Genomic DNA, 23564 nt, shown 5'->3' with positions numbered 1-23564 from the left:
TGAGAATAAACCAAATAGAGGTAACACCCAACAGCATACTTAATTCAATAACAACAGCGAAAAGTAGAACAATAAATAGAAGTCGACGCTAATAATAAATGTCAAACACGTCTAATAGCAATGAAGGGAACTGTCGAATGTCAGCTAATTCTATACGTTCATAAAATGCTATCTATCTCTACGTTGTCCTGGAAGTAGTCTGTTTACGTCGGCTGATATTTCGTTCTGTCTATAACCTATTCCTGTTTTTACTAATTGCGTCATTGACTCTAAGTCAAAACTTCTCGAAAAAAATAAGTAATTCCTAATCGAGCCATAACAGATAAATATAAATGCCTTTTATTACAAAACAAGCTCGGGCAATGTTTTTAGCCTCCATTCGTTGGGGACGGAGAGTAGCGGAGACGATTCGACCAATTGGGAAGGAAAGGACCGAGTCCATTGCCCTGATGGGAATGAAAGTAAGTTCCAAAAACATGTAAGTATCCAAACACCGTTCCCCAAGGTTTCGTTATTATGGCGAACACATGCACAACTGATGCGGTACAGATACTGAAAATGGTGGTGTTTCCCCGGTGCGCTTAGCCTTTGGCCTCGTTTCTAAACCAAGCGTCTTGGAATACGAGCCATCGGTAATAAAGGATCTTTTTCAGACATAAATTTGTTCAGATAACAGATCGATGCAAGCTTCCGTAGGCCTAGAAATTCAATCAAGAGTCTTACACTCAACTGTTACGAAGAAGTAGAACAAACATAAAGCCCTCATTTATATGTACATTTTTCACGTGGGAAGCGTGGTCGAGAGGCCAAGTGTTTACTGAGCGCCTAAAGGCAGCACGGAAAACCAACTCCTCCCCCCCCCCCACTTGTCCACAAATGAGATTGGACTAAAGCGCTTGGAGCATGCTATAAGCATAAAAGTAGCGCTATATAAAAGCTATAATAATAATAATAATAATAAATAATTAAATACTTTTAAAGGTCCCTTTTTCTCCTCATTTCAAAGGTTCAATCCATTTTCTCAATTTCTGTAGGATGAAGGATTGCGAGTAAAATAAACTCTATTAAAAGTTTTTTTTTTATGCACTGATAAATGTAATTCGTATGTAAAAGTTTAAGAATTTTAAAAGCATAGGAATATCCTCCGCCATCTAAAAATGTCTAGAGTATGTATACACATCTCGAGAACAATGTTTAGTATATGGCCTAACTAACCCCCTAATGTTTACTCTTGTACACATAAGGCTTAGAAGCGTACAAGCACAAAGTATAACACAGTCCAATGTTTACACCTCCCCAAGCCAATAGAAAAATTAAAGACAATATCGACAACCAAATTTATTATATCATATACTTACACAGAAAGATGTCTTAAGACCAGTTAAAAATTCTGTTACACATCTTGTGAATGTTATGGCTAAGTTGTTTTCATCCACACACTTTTCTTTAAAAACCAACAGTTTGTATGTGTCATTTTCCAGCACCGTAGTTTTTTCAACAATATTTATTCCTTTCTTTAAATCTGACAATAGTTCCACTGTTTCTTTTGCCAGTGTTGCAGTTTGTCCAGCTTTGGCGATAGCCATTCTAAATTGGTTTGTAACGTTCAGAGCTGAAAGATTTGTTTCCTTCAGAACCTCTTCTTTAAATTCTCTTTTTTCATCTTCTGAAGCCATAAATTCCTGTTTGAAATTTGAAATCTTATTTTTAAAATCTGATAATGCTTCCACCATGTCTTTGTGTGCTTGTTCTGAAGCCTCCATAGCACGAATAGCTTCCATAATTTTTACAATGGTAAAAGCTTTATCTGATTTGCGCCTTTCTTTTGTAAACGTTTCTGCCATTTTAGCGGCTTCCTTAACAATATTAGCTGCTTTGACAACAAACTCAAGATCTTCTTCAAGTTTAGATCTCTCTGGTAATTGTAAGCTATTCAGGTTATTCTCTTTTTTTTCAAGTGATTCAATGGCTTGCTTCATTTTGTCAACGTCGTCACTTGTTCCTTTCATCAGACATACAGTTTTTACTAGTTGAATAACGTTTTTTGCAGCATCAGTTGTCATTTTAGAAAGTTGAATTATGGGATAGGCATGCGACTGCATTTCCTCTGCCTCTTTTATTATTTCTATATTACTAGTTTGTTCATGTACATTTCCCTCATCTTTCGGTGACTTGAGTTCAATATATCTTTTCATAGAAATAGTTCTAATGCTGTTAGGGTGAAAGGTAAACTCCTCAGCCCTAAATAATAAAAAAAAGGGAAATAAAAAGAAATACTCGTAGTTTGTACGTGAGAAAAAAAAACACACAATTACAATAGATCTCAATAATCTCGAAATGTATTCCCCTTTTCTATATAAAAGACAGTTAATTAAGTACACCTACATTATTAACTAACTGGTCAATTTTTTATTGATTCATGTGTTGTCATCGATAAGAAAAGATTTAAATCTACCACGGGCGGACAATGGTATTGCTTGTACACTGTGTGGCAAAATATGTAGGTCGCATCCAGGGCTGCGTAGATACCTCGTATACAGTGTTGACAATTTTTCTTTCGACTCGAAGACAAGCTTAATTATTATAATTATTGTTTCAAGTTTACTGTTTATAGTTTTCCCCCAATAACATCCAGACAGGCATATGCTGCATTAGCTATATGCAAATTAACAAATCTTTACCCAATAGAAGGTCCAGAATAAACGCCAAAGTAAACATATAGCAGGATGAGGCTTGAAGCTAAGATTGAAATAATGTGGAGACCGAGTTCCCATACAAATGTTTCATTGACCACTTGACACTTTCTTCCGGTTAATGAGTCACCTTTGCAGCACCTGGAAGAAGCAGAGTGACGTCATTTAGCAAGTTGTTTATCAAAGACAAAGCTTAAGATTTTATACATACTACTTACTATGGTATATTTCAGAAAGACTCTGGTTGAAGTATTACGTACACAAAAGATCTATATAGATTCTGTTGCTAAATCACTATGTTTTTAAACATGAATGCTAGACGGCGTTAATAAATAAACAGGAAAGTGAAGAAGATGGACATTGGGAGGTTAAAACGTTCAAATAAAAAAATCGTTTACACGAAACAATCTAATCAGTTAATGTGTGTTTGTTTTACAGAAATCATTCAGACAAGATTTTTACAAAGCAAGAAAAACATTAAAAAACTATTTTAAAAAAGACAATAACTCTCTTATAGAACTAAGCGATTATTTTGCTTTTAATAACTAATGAATGTTAGATTTCAAAACAAGAAAATCATAAAAAAAAAACATACAAAAAAAAGCTTATACGAAGTGTAATTTTATCAATTAGTTTGGATCAGTCATGTAATTAAATTTGTAATAGAATCTAGACCAACATCAATAACCCTGTGCGATTATAATATTTTTACCATTTGTTTTTGTTTAGTGTTAATTTATTCTAGAGCAGTGACTCCCAAACCTTTTTTGTCTCGTAGACCCCTTGCCATGTTTTCTGGTTTTCGGTAGACCCCCTGCTTAACTTGTATTGCATTTTTGCAAATTCACCAATTCCATTTTTAGAAACAAATTTCAAACTGTAGTGACTTGAAGAGTGAAAAAGTAATTTAAAGCTTCATTATAAGTTGGAGATATCTATTTTTAATGATAAAATTCAAATTGAAACCAATTAAAATAATTAATTTGTATAACTGGAATCACCAAACACACTGGAAATGTTATGTTTTTTTTGCAGATTTTTCCTCCGTTGCTAAGGATGTTCTGTTTCATAGAAGAATTTGTTGTTCTATGAACTGGTCCTTCAAACATTAAATATTAATGAGTTAATTGGCCTTAAGTATCATTGTAAACATTCTCGTCAAGACTAGTTGCTCGTATATTTCGTGATCTTTCATGTATGACTAAAATATTGGTTCCTAAACATGGGAAAGGTTTCTTGGGTCAACACTGAGGAAAATTAAGGAGCCGGCGATTCTTAGGCAGTTTGCAGCACACAGCGCAACACCCTGTTAGAGCCTGTGTCGCCCCTGATCCCAGACTATATTTGTTGTTTGCCAAGAATTTCATAAGAAACTTTAAATGTTATACCACCGATACCACCTATGGACCCTGGAAATGTTGCGTAAAGAAATTCTTTTAATAATATCAGATGTAAGCTAGGTCTGTGTAAAACAGTTTTTAACACTACTTCAAAATAAATAAATAAATAAAAAATGTTTTATTAATAATGTTTTCCCTATTTGGCTATAAGCAAAGAGATCTTGCAATACACTCAAAAATCCCCATCTTCTCCATTTGAAGAGAGATTTTGTGGGTCTATTCTGGACATTATCTTTGAATGTTTGAAAGTTATTAAAATCTTTTATGTTTTCATTATGTTGGAATCGTCTTAAATGATCCTCCATCATAACTAATCACTAAATTTAGAAAGCCTTCAGGACAGAAGGCTCAAAAGTAAAGTAGCAATCATACAGCAATCATACATAAAACACTGAACCATAATCTTCAAATTCAAATACAAAATTTAATAAAATACTCTGAAAGACACAAAGATAAAGGCACATTCCTCGTCCCATATGCTAGGACAAATTTGTACAAATACTCCTTTATCCCTAGTGCTATTAGAGCATGGAATGGGTTGCCTGAGCTAGCCAGGAAAACCAGTGACTTGGCAGAATTTAAGTCATTGGTTAATATGCATGACTAAATGCATGACGCGTAGGACGTAATCATCTTCTTTTTGAAGTAACGTCTGTATTATATAAGATAAGATAAGATAAGATACTAGTTTCATAGTGTCATAAAAAGGCACTTAAGCAGCCACTTGTTTCACAAGGAATGAAGGAATCCCAACTTTAAATAATCTACGCTGTAAAATGTGTATTTATTTTAGTTAAAAATTAGTTACATGCAGACAAAAGTAAGCTATTTAAATAAATAAGTATTGAAATTAAATACAACATTTTTTCGTTTGAATAACAGGAAATATATTTAAAGGATTAACTCAGGTACAAACCATATATTACTGTATGAAATAATTACATTAATGGGATGTGAAAATTAAGTCCCGATTTCACAACCGGAACAGATTATCGTAGATTCCTGTGGACATCTCATAGACCCCCATTTTAATTTTTCCCTTTTGTAGACCCCCTGGAAGCCTTCGTAGTTCCCTGGAGGTCTATATAAACCACTTTGGGAATCACTGTTCTAGAGCTTTCTCAACACGCTAAGACCCTATCACTTGTCTTGACCATTTGAGAAAATAGGGGGGGGGGAGAAAGAAAATGATGTCTGGGATGATTTTATCGTAACTAGTTTTTAAAAGCATTTACACACAAAAAAAAGGGAAACAACCTGAACTTGAACTCGCTCACACCTTTACGGCCGACGTGCTCACCCCAATACCAGTGAGGTACTTATGACTAGAGAAGATAGTATAGCTATATATTGTTTGTTTCCATTGAGAGCGGCGATCTATAAAGGGGACTAATTCAGCTTAATCCCCACTTCAGTCAAGTACATTTTTTTTTCTTGTCGAGATATCAAACAAAATAACTATCAATTTAAATCAACTAATTGGTTAATTTGTTTATTGATTCGTGTGTTGTCAGGTAATGGAAATAATTGTCGAAAAACTTCCAGCTTCATTCGATATTGGGTGTAGAAGAAATCAAGGTGTACAAACATTTTACCAGACAGACAGAGTATGTTGATATCTTTGAAAAAGGAACATTCTCTACCTCGCCACATCTCCACCGACCTTTTTGAACCCTTGAATTTTTCGTAATCGAATAGGAAGAATTGTAACAAACATAAATAGTCAATAAAGACAAAACCTCAAAACAGATTTCAGTTGTATATTGAAGTGTTAGAGACACTAAAGCCTGTACTATTCTTATGGGAATTCAGCAAGATGTCTTATAGCAAGCCTGTTATGTGGAAGCAAAAACTGTCAACAGATCGCAAGGCCGCACAATGATAACAATTAAACATTTTTTTTACCTAAGGTAGAACTTATAATAATATTATAGAGCCCAGATTAACTTTAGAGGCGCATTTTGCAAAACAAATGATACGGTCTTACTAAGAAGTAAAAGATGAAACGAAGTCACATAAACTAATAAATATTTTGTTTTTAAGATATTGATATTTTTTTACACAATTATTAAAGAAATATGGCTTTATAAAGTATAGTGTGACTTTCGTGCTTATAGCATGCTCAGAGTGCTATGGTGCAATCTTATTTGTGGACCAGTGAGGAGATGCATTTACTAGAAGGTTTTCCTTGCTGCCCCTAGAAGCCGAGTAAATACAAGTCTGCCCGAGTCGGGTATCGAACCTCAAGCCCCCTTCATAGCTAAGACAAGCGCTAGTGTACTTAGCCTCTCGACAACTCATAACTATAATTCAATCACATATTTTACACAACATTCTTTTTCTGCACATGAAGCTACCCTGTGAGGATGAGGACATCCTACATTTTGAGAATCGTTAAGTCAAACGCATACTAATCATTTGTCTAAATGACAAAATCAATGTTTCATATGTTTACGAGCATATACACTATGACTATAAAATCAAACACTAAAATTAACCAATTCGTAAATATTTTCTATTTTAACGGAACAGCTGTAATTTAAAAGATGAATGAAAACCTGAATTGGTAGCTCAGGTTTCTAGACTTTTACTCTATTAGATTAGAAAACCAATGTTTTCGCAAAACATTTAAGTAAATCATTTAAACGATATTTGCAAAACATAGATAGATATTTAGATAGACAGACAGACAGACAGACAGACAGATAGATAGATAGATAGATAGATAGATAGATAGATAGATAGATAGATAGATAGATAGATAGATTGATAGAAATATAGATAGATAAAAAGATAGATAGATAGAAAGATAGATAGATAAAAAGATAGATAGATAGAAAGATAGATAGATTGATAGATAGATAGATAGATAGATAGATAGATAGATAGATAGATAGATAGATAGATAGATAGATAGATAGATAGATAGATAGATAGATAGATAGATTGATTGATTGATTGATTGATTGATTGATACTTACTTAAATATTAACCTTCCTTCCCCATTGTTATGCTCTATATGAGCAGAACAAATATGAGGGTTAGTGAGTTTTCCTGAAACTAGAGTAAAATCAAAGTAAATTATTGACGATCTCAGATTTATGAATGGGAGGAGGTAGAATCTAATTTCCGGGATCTTTCATTTTCATTGTTTAAAAGAACACAGAAAAAAAAGACGCTACAGGTCAGTAAACACTTGAATTCTAAGAAGAAGGAAATTATAAACATTTTTAAAATTACCATCAAGAAAAAGATCCCTTGTTAACTCTTCCAGTATTTCAAAGTCAATGGTGTGTATACAGTTCAGTGGTGTGACGTTGATCACAACATGTTCAGTGTGTATGTGGAAGACGTCTTTAAAAATGTTGAATAAATAGATATACGTGACGTGCAAAACACTCTTCACACTGTTCTGTACATTAAACCAGCTGAAATAAATGTGTATTACTTAGAAAATGGAGTTTAAATAGAAAATCATTTATCTTAACGTCAATTTTAACTCTCTCTCCGTAATTATTTTACCCGCTCAGAATTCATTATTCATTATTCCCATTTGTAGTTTCAGTAGTCTGTTTGGGTTAAACTTCAAAAACATTTTCTTTTTAATTAGACAATGTTATAATTGGTTGAGATAAATGCATGCCGTTTTTATGTAACACAAATCAAAGTAGATTAACCCAAAATAAAGTTAATTTAATGCCGTCAAATCAATGATGGTATCGTCAGTCAGGAGAAAAATGGTTAAACTATGTTAATGAAGTTACAATGCATAAAATGCATATATTTATAAACCATTGGGCCTTGCAAAGTGAATGATAAATGTTATAGTTTTCGTTTAGTTTTAGTTAAGGCTATATTAAGATGTTACTATATAAATAGCTTTAGTGATTAGATTCCATCTACATCAACCTCCATTCGAATTCGGGCCCGAGAATCTTAACGCTTCTCTTGCAAAACTTATGGACAAAAAGTCAGAAAGCCTATTGTTGAGCGTACTGCAAGTAGGTCACCTTACAGGTTATGAACTTATGATTTCCCAGGACCTGTTGATCAGCAAGTCTAAGGCTGCTTAAAAATTTATGAGACACAGTTTCCTCCCCCTCTCTTTAGCAGTATTACCATTTAATAGACTTTTAAACATGGGCAATCACAAGACGCTTCATTTTAGATTAGAGAACAAATAACTCTAAAGCCACACCATACATTATTGGCTAGATGAAGGGGCTGGAACTCAAATCCATATGTATAACAGGCACTTTGAAATTCAACATGTGAGTCAAGCTGATACCGTGGCCTATCAACCGAATATGCTTGACAAGAAAGGGAAATACACTAGAAAAATGTTTTATTAATAATAACCATGTATAACAGAAAAATATCTTTCAAGGAAAGTGTGGTTCTGAAATAAAAGGGAAAATATGACATATAACTCAAAGCATGAAAAATATCCTTTTTTTTCATCTAAGGGAAAGAACTCCGCACCTTCAGCCGTTTCTCTAAATAATTTAGACGTTATTGCCCCTATTCGATATTCACCAACATAACTAATTACCAATAAATAGTTGCCTAGTTAGTTGTTTTTTTAATGATTGTTTCATTTTTTATTAGGTACAATAAAAAAGAATTTAAAGTTTCAACTTGATCAAAAAATGAGTATGTGAGAAATAATATGTAAATTTTCTAAGGGGACTAAACCCTATATATTTGGCCGTATCTGTGAATACCGAAGGTTAATTTCCCTTACTCGTATCAAACAAAATAATGAATCTCTAGTAATTAATTGACTTATTGGTTGAATTTTTTAACGATTCATGTCTTGTCTACGCCAGAGGATAATCGTGCAAAATTTCAAGTTGATCTGATTATGGGTGTCGAGGAAATAGCGTGTAAAAACTTTTTACAGACAGATAGACATACAAAGTGAGTCAAAACAAGTTCTTTAAAAAGACACTTTTTTTTGCTCAGTCTTACCGCATTGGTTGAAACCTTGTAGTGTTGGACTCCTCAAAAATGACGTCTTCATTGAAAGCGTTGATGTACGTGACGTAATATTCCACGTAGTCGCTGCGAGATAATCCACCAAGTGAAAAACTTCCCAAGTTCGTTAATTTGTTCCAAAAAGTTAAGGTGCATGGTGAGGACATAGCACTAGCACTAGTCGTACATAGACTTACCATCATCCTCGAACAAATCAATGTTAGGTAGCAAAGTAGTCTAAATCCATCCATTGTAAGACAGCCCCGACGCGAGCTATTAAAAATTTAAAACAACAAACAAATCAAGGAAATCGCTCTATTTATTTTTAAAGGCACTGTATATGACAGAGTCACTACAAATATTATTGGAAGTTACATATTTGAAGTGTCGTAAAAATGTTACAATGGTATGCGTAAAGTATTATTATTAGTAAATTTGGATAACAAAATGTTGCTGAAATTAGTGAAAAAAAAGTGTCTATAATCCTCCTATGGTGAGTCCCATAATCAAGTGCACCTACCCATGCTATGAAGGAAATCAATATAAAGATTTTAAGACCTTTGGAAAAGGAATTGTGCTCTGTTTTGACTAGGTGAGGATTATAAAAAAAAAATAGTGTTAATAATCTCATGTAGAAGATGGCGATATCTTGATCCTCGAGAGCACTCCTACCAACTGCCTTTCGTAATCGTTTTGTTGTTTTAACCGTAGGAACTATGTTATGTTATGAACTATGTTATGTTATGAACTATGTTATGTTATAACTATGTTATATTATAATTATGTTATGTTATGAACTCTGTTATGTCATAACTATGTTATGTTATAACTATGTTATGTTTTAACATTGTTATGTTATGAACTATGTTATGTTATAACTATGTTATGTTATAACTATGTTATGTTATAACTATGTTATGTTTTAACTTTGTTATGTTATGAACTATGTTATGTTATAACTATGTTATGTTATAACTATGTTATGTTTTAAATTTGTTATGTTATGAACTATGTTATGTTATGAACTATGTATGTTATTCCAAACTCATAAGTCTAACTTGAAACAAATGAATTTCACATTAAAATAAAATTGAGAAGTTTAACATTGTATGAAGTCTAAAGATTGCAAACAAAAGATGTGGCTGAGCGCTGGAAAAATGTTTTATTTTAAAAAGGCTTTCTTGTTAATTTTTTTACACACGCGTGAAGTATTATTTTTTTTATCTGTTGTTGTTGTCGCCATATGTGTTAATGAAAATTTATCATGGGCGTAGCCGAGGCGAGGGGGGGAAGGTTCGTAGTTCAATGAAATAAAATCCCCGCGGTGTTGGGGGTAATTGAAATTTGTGACTGATTTTTTGATTTGCTTTTGTTTATTTTAGATGAGATTTTAATATTAAATCATCACTTGCCCCATCGCAGCCAAGGGGTGTTTTAAGTTTTAATTCCCTTTCCAGAGGGTTTGTGATTAAACCCCCTCTTCTTTAAAACAAAAAAAAATGCAAACGAAAATTTCCAAATTTCAAGAGGATAGCTATGGGGGATTTCGATTTTAAAACCCCCTCGAAAATTTTTTTACGATAAAACCCCTCTTTATACATCATATATCAGTCGACAGATTTTATGAGCGTAGACAAGGGGGGGGTTGTGTTTAAAACTCCCCTCAAGCAGGGTTGGAAGCTAAAAACCACCTCTTCAATATAAAAAAAGAAATTTTACACTAAAAATTCTATGAGCGTAGCCAAGGGAGTTTGAGTTTAAAACCCCTCCAGATGGTTTTGATGTTAAAATCCCCTTAAAGATAGTTTTGAAGTTAAAAATCCCCTCCTCAATATTATTCTATAGCAAACTACAGTTACCAAATTCTATGAGCGTAACTTAATTTTTTTTTTAAGTTTGTTTTAAAAAAAACATTAGAGATTTTTAGTTTAACCACCCAACTCCCAAACAAATGGTTTTGACTATAAAACTTCCCTTTTCGATATCAAATCTAAATCAAACTTCAGTCACCAAATTCAATTAGCGTAACCAAGAGAGGTTTCAAATTTCTACCAGTGGCTGGGCTCCATTAATAAAGAGCATTGATTAGCATGGAAGTCATCTTCCGAAATTGAAAAAAAGACTAAATGTGGCTCAACAAACATGGCTAAGACGGATTTTAGGAGGCAGTTTTAGTGATCGGGTCTAAATCATTAAAATCCTATAACAAACTGGGAGTCAATCACTTAGTGAGGTTTTGACAGAGCGTCGCGTGAGGTTTGCGGGACTTGATTTCCGACAAAATAAATTACGCATATCAATAGTAGTGATGAAATGGAGGCCATTACGACGAAAGTGCAAACATGGGCATCATAGTACAGCTTGGGGTGTATGGGGTATCTAGGAGGCGTAGCACCTCTAGTGAACAGGCACTCGTACCCTCTTTTTGAAGGTAGCTTGGCTCACTCTTGGTTCCCACTCGGTACCCAACTCTCACCTGTGGCTCCCAGAAGCTGTAACATGCGCAGCGGCCACACCCCGGAAACGGCTTTGACTGGCCGGCTAAACCAGGTAGTGTTCATGGCACTCAGTACACTGAGGTTCTGTCAAACCTAGCATGTGAAGTCTGGACTTGGCGGCCTGTGCGTAACGTCACAAAACTAGACTAATCGGACAGAATGGCAAGTACCAGCACAGTGCTGTGGAGTACTCAAGAGCAGGACAAGACACACAGAAAGTCTCTGGTCATCCACTGCACCCAAACTTGTCCCCGGACGTCTTGATCAAATCTTGCTTCCGGAAAAGGACGGGCTTTGGGGTGAGAGAGTGAGGTCGACGTGTTGCGCGAATCCTCCTCACTTTAATCCAAATTCCAGCGCAAGTCACTTGTCATCCCCCCTCCCAGTGGTCATCATCGAACCACGATGGACGAACTATATATATAGTACAGCTTGGCGACACACTTTCATGGAGCACCTCATAGCAGTGGACTCCAAGTGAGAAGACATTTCCAGTAACAGATTTTTATGGAGACAGCTAGCCTTGGTTGGCTACCCATCTAGGAGAAGATAAACTCTGAATCCAAACCTACGCTGCCTTGCGGCTATACCCGAAAAACGGGAAAAGTTTAGGGAAACAACCGTGAGGAAAAAAAAGAGTTGGTGACCCTTAGGTAGATTGTGGCACACTGTGCTACGGCCTCGCAGCTTCATGGGAGTCTCTCCAAAATAGGGCTCACAATTAATGGAGCCAAGCGACTGGTAGAAATGTGTAACCTCTCTTGGCTACGCTCATGGAATGTGGTGACTGTAGTTTGCTTTAGAATGTATATCGAAAAGGGAAGTTTTATCGTTAAAACCGTATGTTGGGGGGTTTTAAACTAAAAAATTTCTGGAGTTTTTTTTTAAACAAACTCAAAACCCCCTCATAGAATTTTGTGACAGTAGTTTGCTTTGATTTTATATTGAAAAGGTGGCTTTTAGCTTCAAATCGCCCTGGAGGGGTTTAAACTCGAAACCCCTCTTAGCTACGCTCATAGAAACTGATGACTGTTGTATGCTTTCGTCTTATATTTAAGAGGGAGTTTAATCATAAAAAAATTGGAGGGGGTTTTAAATTCAAAATACGCCTTTGCTACGCTCATGAAATTCGGTGACTGTCGTTTGCATTATTTTTGGTTTTATAGAAGAAGGGTTTTAACCTCAAAAACCCTTGGAGTGAGATTTAAAACTCAAAACCCCCTTGGCTGAATTGGGGCAAGTGATGGTTTAACATTAAAATCTCCCTCAAAGTAAGCAAAATCAAAGCAAATAATCAGTCACAAATTTCCACCTCCTACCCCTTGGGAGATGATTTGATTTCGGGGGTGGGGGTGGAAACCCGAACTACTCCCCTCCGGCTATGCCCATGCCGAGGTCGCTTTAAAAAAATTGCACTACCTTAAATTTTCACTCAGAGCTTAAGCCTTTACAACTGTCAAGTACAATTTCCTTCCAGTGCTTGATACCAAACTAAATAATTATTACCAATATTTTATTAACGTTTTTTTTTTAATTCTTGTTTTGTCAGGTACAAGAGGTAATAGTGCGAAATTTCCACTTGATCCAAGGTTGAGTGTGGGAAAAATAACCTAAACAACATTTTTAATTAGACCGACAGAGTGATCTTATATAAGCTTTGTAAAAAAAAATCATTCTTCCAATAAGATATTATGATATTTAATAATCGGTTTAAACGGATAAGTAGTTTTCGCTTGCGCTGCCTGCGATGCATAAGTTTCATCTACTGGAGGAATCGTGTATCAAATCAGGAAGTTTTTAAATTGGCCAATATGTACAGTATCTATGCTCTTTAGACACATTGGTTCGGACATGTCACCCGCATGCCATATGGAAGAATTTTTAAAGATATCATCTATGCAGAACTTGAGAAGGGCGTGAGGCCCTATGGCCACCCACAATTAACCTACTAAGATATTAATACTGCAGACCTGCTTGAAAGTATGTGGGAGCAAATAACACAAGATAGGACAACATGGAGACAGACAGTGCGTGTTTGGTACGAACATTATAGAGAGCAAAAGAAACGAAGCGCCTTTATCTAATGAAAAAGAAAAAGAAAGCTGGCCTGTCAGCTAGCTCTAAAGCAGATGCATACACAATACACATGTACGAACAGTTAAACTCTGTCGCTCCAGGCTTGTCCCTTCTCAAGACAAAATGAAACCAATGCATTATCTGGGCGCATCATTGTCTGCAGAGACAGAAGGAGACTTGTAATGATCAAATTGTAGTACAAATTTCCATATGAATAATAAGGATTATTATTATTATTAATTGAAATATGTTAAGAAAAAACTATATTTATATTTGTATTTATCTAAGAAGTATTATGACTCATCGAAAAACCGGAGAGGGGAGGTGTAAAATAATAAATAAGTATTCTTTTAATTTCTTTAAATTCAAGTTTAATAAATAAAAATTTTTTTTAAAAAAATCGCACAATTACTCAAGACAAAAAAAATCGATGTATGCAAAAATGTTACTGCTTCATTATTATTCTCTCTCTCTCTCTCTCTTTCTCTCTCTCTCTCTCTCTTTCTCAACAAATAAAGATAATAAATGGAAATATAAATTGGTTAAGGGAAATAAACAAACGTAATAACGAGCTACCTGCTATGTAAGAATCACATCGCCACTACTGTCTGTACACTGTGCTCAGTTTTATGATGCTATCAAAGCGTGCTCACACTGCTCGCTATTACTGTATTTTACAGGAAATTGTTATACTTAGAAACATGGACCACAGCCAGACTTGTCAGCGTGACCTTGGGCGGCCCATGTTCTCTTCCCAGGCGGCATGTATTGATCGAGAGATGCCCTACATAATTTCTTTTTTCCTTTTTTTTTTTTTAGTTCTTCCCTCACGTTCTCCACCCCCCCCCTTTTTCTATTTTATTTGTTATGTTTTTTTTTTGTTCATACTCTTTTATGTGCCTTTGTTTCTCTTCAGTCACTATATTCCCCAACTTTCTATATTCCCCAACTTTCTATATTCCCCAACTTTCTATATTCCCCAACTTTCTATATTCCCCAACTTTCTATATTCCCCAACTTTCTATATTCCCCAACTTTCTATTTTCCCCAACTTTCTATTTTCCCCAAATTTCTATATTCCCCAACTTTCTATTTTCCCCAACTGTATATTTTCCCCATATTTCTATAATCCCCAACTTTATATTTTCCCCAACTTTCTATTTTCCCCAACATTCTAAATTCCATATTCCCCAACTTTCTATATTCCCCAACTTCTATATTCCCCATCTTTCTATTGTTCACAACTTTCTTCTTTATAAATGTTTTTTTTTTGTTACACACATACAGAGACAAATACAATTTCACTCGCTAGACTTTCCTGCTTTTATTCTCATCCTGAATCAAATGCTTTGTCACTCCCTCTATCACTGTCAGGCTTTTATTTGAATCTGTGTTTCTTGTGTTGTTTCAATACATCTTCTGCTATTTCTAGTATGTCTGCTGTGTTAATTAAACAATAAGTGCTCACTCTAAGTCTACCGAGTAATATTACCATAAAGTGTAGCAGACAACACATGCATTTTCCATAAAATACAATAATAATTTGCTGGCAATTCCAACCATCAAGAAATACATATCAGGTTTCATATACATGTACCTCCTTACTCTACAGAAGTTAACTGAGGCTTTCACCTCGTGGTCAGTTACAGACCAATAGTTTTTCTCGTGAAAAAGGAACCAGATATTAAATGATCACAAAGCCACTTCATGTCACAGTGAGTCTCAAGCGTGTATGTGACACAATCACTTTCTTTGAAGTAAGAATGTATGTATAAACCTGACTGATCTTATGTATGTTCCGTTTGTGCCCGAAAGGTACAATTTAATTTACATTGTTTTTATCAGGTTTAATATGGATCTTAACTTGGTGTACGACTATTTGTTTTAACATTGTCTATAAGAAATAATTTCTATATTGCTCCCTCCTCTCTCTCTCTCTCTCTCTCTTCGCCCCTTTCTCGTCTCTGCCCTTGTCCTTTTCCTAGTAATGGGCAAAAGTTAACTAAAAAGTTAGAAAAGTTTAGTTTTAGACAAAATTAATAAAGGCTATTGATTCACTAGAAAAAAAAAGTTAAAATCGTAGTTTTATTAATTTTTTAGTTACTAACTAAAAAGTTTAATAAAAATTTGTACAACTTTTCAACATGTGGTCATGGTTGAAACGCACATCCTTGTTTTCTGGTCATGTGATATCAATAACTTTGATTATCAAAAAAAAAAAGATGCAGTTAACAACTATTTAGTCAGTCTGCATTTGAAGAGGGTAAAGTAAGATCCTGGTAGAAGTTATGTGAGTAAATATTTGCACTTGAAAGTAGCAGTATTATAAAATGTTGTTAAACATTTTTTGCCAAAATCATCTATATATTATGAATGGGGTTGTTCCGAATTTTTGTGAGCCACGTGGCGGAGTTTAATTTCTGTTTATAGTGGGAGTCTGATTAGTGAGCTAGTTATTTAGTGGTTTCAATCAATTCAAGCGCAAAGGAAAAAAGAACAGAGTGGTCTTGTCATCATGGACTGCACACTCAGTATACTATATAGCCCTAGACGTGTACGTCTATCTGCTCAGTCGGACACACTGTCTTTTTACTTTCTGGGCAGGAAGGGTGTGTAATTATTTTAGTGTAAAGACATATCTACGAACATGCTTGACTAGCCACGCCAGTGTGTTATTTTCTTGTCTGACCACTCCACATTAAATCAAACACTATTGCATAACGCGCAATAAAAAAAATGGAGGGCACTCTTGTATTGTCATCAACTACACTCGCACAGTACACTAGGCCTACATGTGAATGTCAAGCTGACCAGGTTGCTAAAATCAGTTTGACACAGCCTATATACTTTATGGTTAGGGTGTGTCTGTATGTTAGACAAAAAAGAAATAAACGGGCCTACATAAATTTATACAATATACAGACACAAAAGAATAGAATATACTTATATCTATACAGCATACCATATGCTGTCATTTTGCACACGAATAAACAAAGAAAGAAATAGATTTCAAACAGTGATGATAAAAAGATGCAAATAATTCAATTCTTAAAACCAATAAAAGGGGAAAAAAAAACAACGTGAAACGTTAAGAATTGTTCACACTAGGCAAGGAATCAAGATGTGACATGAAAATCATTCACTCACTGAGCCACCGGAGTCTATGTTACCGGAGACGTTTATTCTTATAATTGACAAAGATTCTATCAACATACATTGTCTTGTAAAAAAAAAAAATATGTATGCGCATTATTTCTCCCACTTTTTTTGTGGTATTGAAGTTACCTAAGCAAATATGAATAAATCTAAATAAAGAACAATTCCTTAATTGAATAGTGGTAATTAATTAATTTAGTTTGATATTGATTAAGGGAATTAAATTTTTCAGTATTGATATATAAGCTATAAATGTTCCGTTCTTTCCTGTATAAATTTTGTTTTCTTGTTTTCTTTAAAAAAAAACAAAACACAGTAGGCCTAATAGTATCAGAATAAAGGACAATGTATATTTAATAATAACAATAATAATAGTAATAATAATAATAATTATATATACATATATGTATATACACTGGCGAATACAAGGGTGGGGGCGGTGGTGATCGCCCCACCCCCATATACTCCATCTTCCAGGGATTTAAAAGCGCTGGTGAGTACAACTGAAAAGAAGATGCCGAATAGTGTTGGAGCCAGAACACATCCTTGTTTTACTCCGCTCTTGATGGAGAATGGCCTAGAGGCGGAACTGTCAGACTGTACGGTGTCTTGCATATTTTCATGAAAAGCTGACACTAGTTTCCGTAGCTTTTTTTTAGTTATTATATAATTAAAAATGTAAAATTGCTTTTAAACTAGAAATTAGTTCAAAACGTTTCTGAATTGAAAGTTTTCAGAGACCTCCTCACGAACAACGCTACTGATTAAACTAATGTTTCACAACTGCTTCTTAAGAAACAGATCATGCATCTAAACAGATTTGTGTCCCTTGAACCATCATCAAGCGAAGCCTGGAAAACAAAGGCTGTGGATCATTTTTGTGGATTGAAAAAAAAAAAGCGTTCGATAGGCTCCATAGCGAATCACTATGAAAAGTATCAATCACTGATCGTTCATAGGCCTAGGTAGACCCTAAATGTGTTTTTCCTAATGTTATAAAATCATAATCAAATTTTAAATACATATATGAGTATCTGACATCCATGATATATATACATAGCAAAATCTTTATGTAATTTTATTTAGTATAAAATAAATTTAAAAAATAATAATTTTTTAATGTATACCATCTATGGCACAAATGTGCTTTTTACAACACTAAAAAATCGTATGACAACTTACAATGAAAGATAGACAAGAAAAAAAAAGAAACGAAATTTCCGATGGTCTTAGGCGACCCCTGGGAAATGGTCATTCGACCCCCAAAGAGGTTGCGATCCACAGGTTAAAACCCCTGCCTTAGAGGTATCTGTGAGAAAACTTGCGTCATCTGCACCTAACGGCACGCAAGGGACTAAATCTAAGTGTTTCTCAAAGCTTCGCAGCTTCAAATGTTGGGTTCGTTTACTCCCCCTCCTCTTTTTTTTGTTGCAATTATGTCACGTTTTTTACAATTGTGCCGAAAGTAATACTATATAATGTAGATATATATTTATACATACAATGTAGATATAAGTGAATAAGTATGTTTGGATATCTAGCTACCGTAACTCACTGTATTTTAAGAAGTGCATTTTTGTCTACTCGGTTGTCACCCCTTGGTGTACCCACGGTCACACGGTTCAGCCCGCACTTTCCACACCCCCAAGTGACGCAACTGCCTTTTGTTGAGCCTTCTTCTTCCATTTCTAATAACATATTATTGTGAACAAAAAAAGGTTTTCCCATACTGTTAGATATCGCATCACTGTGCGTGAGCCTTAGGCTCCGCAATGCTTTTGACATTGTAACATTATTATGCAACATAAATATGGTAAATATGCAACGGAAAATATAAATAAATGCTTGACATTTAAAGCTAAAATTTAATGTATTTGTAATTTTTATTATAAACAAAGTTGACAGCAACAGAATTATGACGACAAATATACATATTTTTGTGATTTGACATAAAGTTTTAGCAATACACATCAGACATTTACAATATGATTAAATTTTTTTTTCAATTAGAAAAAGCACAGGTGTATGAACAAAAATATACTTTTTTTATTTTGATAAGTAGGTTAATATCTTATCTATCTTATATAATACAGAAATACAGACGTTACTTCAAATAAGAAGATGATTACGCCCTACGCGTCATTCATTCAGTCATGCATATTAACCAATGACTTAAATAATAAATAGGGTTTGCCGACCTGAAAATGGTTTAGAACCTCTGTAATAGAAATAAATACGAATGCCAAACTGGAACAACTCATCTCGGCTCTTATGAAGACAAAATATTGCCCTCTATGTATCCAAATAATTTTATTTTTCAGATACTACAGGGATAGGCATGAAGTTGTGGAAGTATGTCTCCAAACATGCAATGTCGCACCCAAGTAACATTGGTTTGGAACAGAGTCACAAACATTACGTGTGACAGGGTTGGTTATAATTACATAAAGAAAAATGTATTCGCAACCCCCCCCCCCCTTCTCTCTCTCTCTTTTTCTCTCTGTGTAGATATATATATATGTTTTTTTTTTACATATATTCTCTGCGTTGTCACTATCAATGACGTTATTTTACTTGTAAAAGTTCCACATTTTAAATCTGTTTTGTGCAGATGTTGAGATTCTGCATTGATATCTAGTTAGTGCTAAAGCTGACAGCTATCATTATATATCTGTTTATTGCACATTTTGATTTCCAGCATTAATATATGTTTCTTTTAGCACTTCTTGATTTCCGACATCGATATCTGTTGTTCGATGCACTTTTTAACTTACTGCGCTTATATCTCTACGGTGCACGTGTTAAACTGCTGAAGTGGTATCATGCTGAAGTGCTGCATTAGTATATGTGTGTTGCTCTTCTAGGCGCCCTGTATTATTACCAGTTCTGGACGCTTGTAGAGATCCTGCAGTCATATTTGTATCTTGTGTTTGCTGAAGGTCTTTGCTTTCTTCAGAAACTATCCAGGATTCATTAAAGGAATTTAATTGTTTTCTTACATTTTCTACAAACCTGTGAAATTAAAAAGAAAATAAACATGACAGTACACAATCACATTGTTGAGTATAAGAGCATCTTTATTTTTTAGTAGCACTTTGCCAGCAAAGACAAATTAGGAAAAGATTAACACATTTTTATTAGTTTTGTATTCCAAGAATACACAAACAAAATGCCTAAGTAATTGTCATTTTAAATTTTTAAGGATTTTTTTATTGGATATCTTTCATAATGTCATTATGACAGTTTTCTCAAAGGTCTCGGATTCCTCGGCCACCTCCGACGTCTTGGGTAGGATCGGGCAAGGATGTAATAATCTTCAATTTAGGATGGATAACGGAAATATGTAATACATTGTTAAAACATTGTTACACGAAACAAAGATTATATTACAAAGCTTATATCAACTCACTATGTTTGTCTGGTAAAAAGTTTGTACACTTTATTTCTCCGACACCAAATCTCGAATGGAGCTGAACTTTGGCAAAATTATTTCTTTAACTTACAACACAAGAACCAGTTTGAAAAAACAACCAAATAGATAATGAATTATTGGTAATAAATAATTTTGTTTGTAATTTCGAACAAGGGAAAGAAATAGTACTTGACTGAAGTATAAGCTGAATTACGTCGCCGCGTTAAAATAAGTTTGAAACAAAGATTACTATACAATCATCTATGTTCATAATCACTTCACGAGCACAGTGGTTAGTATGTCGGCTTAATGATGATTGAACTATGAGTTCGAATTACGGTCATTTCCTCTTTATTGTGTGTTTGTTTTTGTGTGTTATAAATATTTTAATATACTTTGATGGTTAAATTAATTTAAAAGCAAATTTAAAAAAAAAATAATAAAATAAAAAAAAATAATAGCTTTTATATAGAGCAACTTTCATGCTTCTAGCATAATCAGAACGCTATGATACAATCTCATATATGGACCAGTGGGGAGAGGGGGGTATCTAGGAGAAGTTTTTCAGTGCTGCCTTAAACATTAAACACAGCTCTGCTCAAGTTAGGTGTCGATCCTTGAGCCCCATAGAAAGGTAGCCAAACCAAGTTCAAGCGTACTCGGCCACATATTCAGATATTTCTCCCCCTCCCCCCTATTTTCCTAACTGGTCCAGACAAGTGATAGGGTCATTGCGTATTGAGAAAACTAAAAGCATGAGACAGCGCTAAAAAAACAACAATTAGTAAGACAATATTTCTAATCGCATAGATTTACTGTTGCTGGTCTAGATCTATTATAAAATTTAATTACAGGACTGATATAAACTTATTGAAAACGCCCTTTTCAATGTTTGGAATCAATTATCTTTTTTGTTTCTCTTGATAATCTGAAGGCTGACATCCCCATAAGCATAAAATGTTAATAGTAACATTACATTTACTCTTTCTTTTCAAATACTTCCAAATGTTTTAAAAACACATTTATAACTAGATAACCAGATATAGCTTATTTAAATGGAACTCAGAACGTAAAACTATATCTCTGAATAATGATAATGAATATTCTATATAAAAAAGATTACTAATAATTAATTGACTAATTGGTTAATTATTTTATTGATTCGTGTTTTCTTAGATACAAAAAATACACGTTGGATGTCTTAACATGATCCAAGAAAGGCTTAATTATTATTAATTATTTAAGGGGGACATAACTCTACAAATTGACCCGAATCTGTGAATACTGAAGGATTAATTTCCCTAACTGGTTAATATTGTAGTAACTCCAGTGGCGGACCGAAAGGGTTAATGTATGTGCGGCCTACTGATACACACGACTCAGGCCAATCACACAGGTCAACGGGTTGAACAAGGGACAGTACTGCTAGTTCACGCAAATATGACCCGTGTTGTGGTCATGTGACCGAAAGCCTTCAAGGAAGAGATACAGTGTGTAACAATAGACAGTTGAGTCCAGGACAGAAAAGTAGTAAGGACTTGTGGTACCTTTGAGTCATCGAAAATATAGCTGTACGAGCTAGAGAGACTTGTTCTGTTAAGTACAAGAAAGCATTTCAAGTTAGTGTAGCCAGTTGTGTTTATTGGCTGTTGATGTAATTGTCATTAAATCGCCACTTTGTTTATTGAAGCTCTTGTTGTCATGTTCTTGTGTTAGATGTGTTGTGTTGTTAAGCAGTGTTTACAGAAGGCCTGGTAAAGAAGATCGTAACAATATTCTTAAATGGATTCCTGACTTTTCTTCGCCAATAAATAATTTTGCAAAGTTTCAACTTGATCCGAGAATGAGTGTGGAAGAAAAAACGTATACAAACTTTTTATCAGACTGACAGACAGACAGACAGACATACAGTCTGTGTGAGTTGATATAAGCTTTGTACTAAGCTTACTTGGGATCAGCTGTTGAACCTTTAATGAAAAGGTCTCTGAGAAAGTTTTCAGCTTTGTATTTGACAAACTGTAGATATGTGGCCGCACTCACCACGTACCCAGCCACATCGTTGGAATAGGTGAAGATGGAGAGGTAGGTGATTAGAACGAACAACAAACTTGTATACACTAGCGCTGGCAATATGCAAAACATCAGAGCCTAGAAAAAAAATCAGAAAAATACAAAACTAAACGAAATGGATAATTTTCATGTTTCGGCCATCGTAAGAGATACATTAATAAAAAAAAAAGTATTACACATAAAGTCAATCCATCCCAGTTGCTCATAGCCCGTGGAGGGCACTGGCCCGCTTCAACACATCCCTCCATTCAGATCCCGTCTAGATCTTTTGTCTCCATCGGATTCGCGATCTGCCTTTGAGTCGCGTGCCTTTTTTTTCGCTCCTCTGTTCTCTGACCTTCTTTCAGGGGGACCTGCCCAACGGGATCTGTTCTTTTTATATTTCATTCACTCTCGGTCGGTCTTCATACAATTGATATATCTCTTGGTTATTCCACATAAAGTATAGTTCAATAATATTACTTACAAATTAATAAAAAATTAAAACAGTGCTAGCATTAATTGATAAATCTGAATCTACGTAGCAACAAAAACTGTTTACATCACGCCCCTTTAAAAACAGTGAAGTGTCTGGCTAGTCAATCTTTCATTTCCTGTTCCGATACATAATAAATAATAAATTTTACAGTAAATTATTGAAGTGACTACAGCAATACTAAATTGTAGTAAATTTTGAACGCAGTTTTACAAAACGCCAGGTCTCTTAGCGAAATGCTTTATCAGCTTAATAGTATAGTTCCTAAAAAAAAGTTGTTACAATTTAAAATTATATTAATATTTTTTCCTATATTAAACTATTATTTTTTGTCAAGAATGTTTATATTTAATACTGTTTGAAACAAAATGGATTCACAATATATATGTCTGTTTGTGATCCACAGCTGAGATTTGTATCTACATTGTATAAAGTAACAAAAACTATAAATGCACTCTACTTGATCTTACTGCAGTACTGTGTTACCTTCAGATATGCACTAAGCTCAAGGAACATACAACTGGGGGACTCGTTGTAAATCATTGCAACCAATCTTTTACTAATCAAAACATGTCCATCAGTTTGAACAAAAATCAAAGGTCGATTCACTTTTAGACGCCTTCTACATCCATAGTTTTTAATTCTAGCCTTAACGTTCGTGGTCGCGCCTGGAAGGAGAACAGAAAGTCATAAAAATGTTTCAACTGTTCTTAAACAGACATAATATTATGTAACCTTGTAGCAACAACAAGTGATTGCCAACTAAACTGCTTAAAGCTGAAGATAGCGACTGAGAATATTTCAAAA

The 23564-nt window shown here is 34.4% G+C and overlaps 1 protein-coding gene and 1 long non-coding RNA gene across 9 annotated transcripts in view; both read right to left on the bottom strand.

Moving 5' to 3' along the window:
- The window catches only part of LOC106078079 (uncharacterized), a 58974-nt gene that overhangs the window by 9863 nt on the left and 25547 nt on the right, over positions 1-23564 (bottom strand). For 4 of the 8 annotated variants that reach the window (XM_056026354.1, XM_056026353.1, XM_056026355.1 and 1 more), the window contains 3 exons: positions 23244-23425; positions 22161-22360; positions 17129-19812 (listed from right to left, as the gene is read on the bottom strand). The exons of 1 other annotated variant lie outside the window; for it this stretch is intronic. In XM_056026354.1, coding sequence (XP_055882329.1) covers positions 19602-19812; positions 22161-22360; positions 23244-23425 — 593 coding nt within the window. In that variant the 3' untranslated portion in view covers positions 17129-19601. Of the gene's footprint in view, positions 1-17128; positions 19813-22160; positions 22361-22458; positions 22685-23243; positions 23426-23564 lie in introns of those variants that run through there. 3 more of the 8 variants (XR_008777486.1, XM_056026358.1, XM_056026357.1) reach the window with 3 other exon arrangements.
- Positions 7386-14333, bottom strand: LOC106070234 (uncharacterized). Its single transcript, XR_008777487.1, has 3 exons — positions 14221-14333; positions 13725-13801; positions 7386-7521 (listed from the first exon to the last, which is right to left on the bottom strand). It is a non-coding gene; the product is annotated as an uncharacterized LOC106070234 (long non-coding RNA).

The sequence above is a fragment of the Biomphalaria glabrata genome, chromosome 4, assembly GCF_947242115.1.
Source record: "Biomphalaria glabrata chromosome 4, xgBioGlab47.1, whole genome shotgun sequence".
In the NCBI taxonomy this organism is placed as follows: domain Eukaryota; kingdom Metazoa; phylum Mollusca; class Gastropoda; family Planorbidae; genus Biomphalaria; species Biomphalaria glabrata.
Note: the sequence above shows the minus strand (reverse complement) of the source record. Positions and strands in the feature narration are given on the sequence as shown.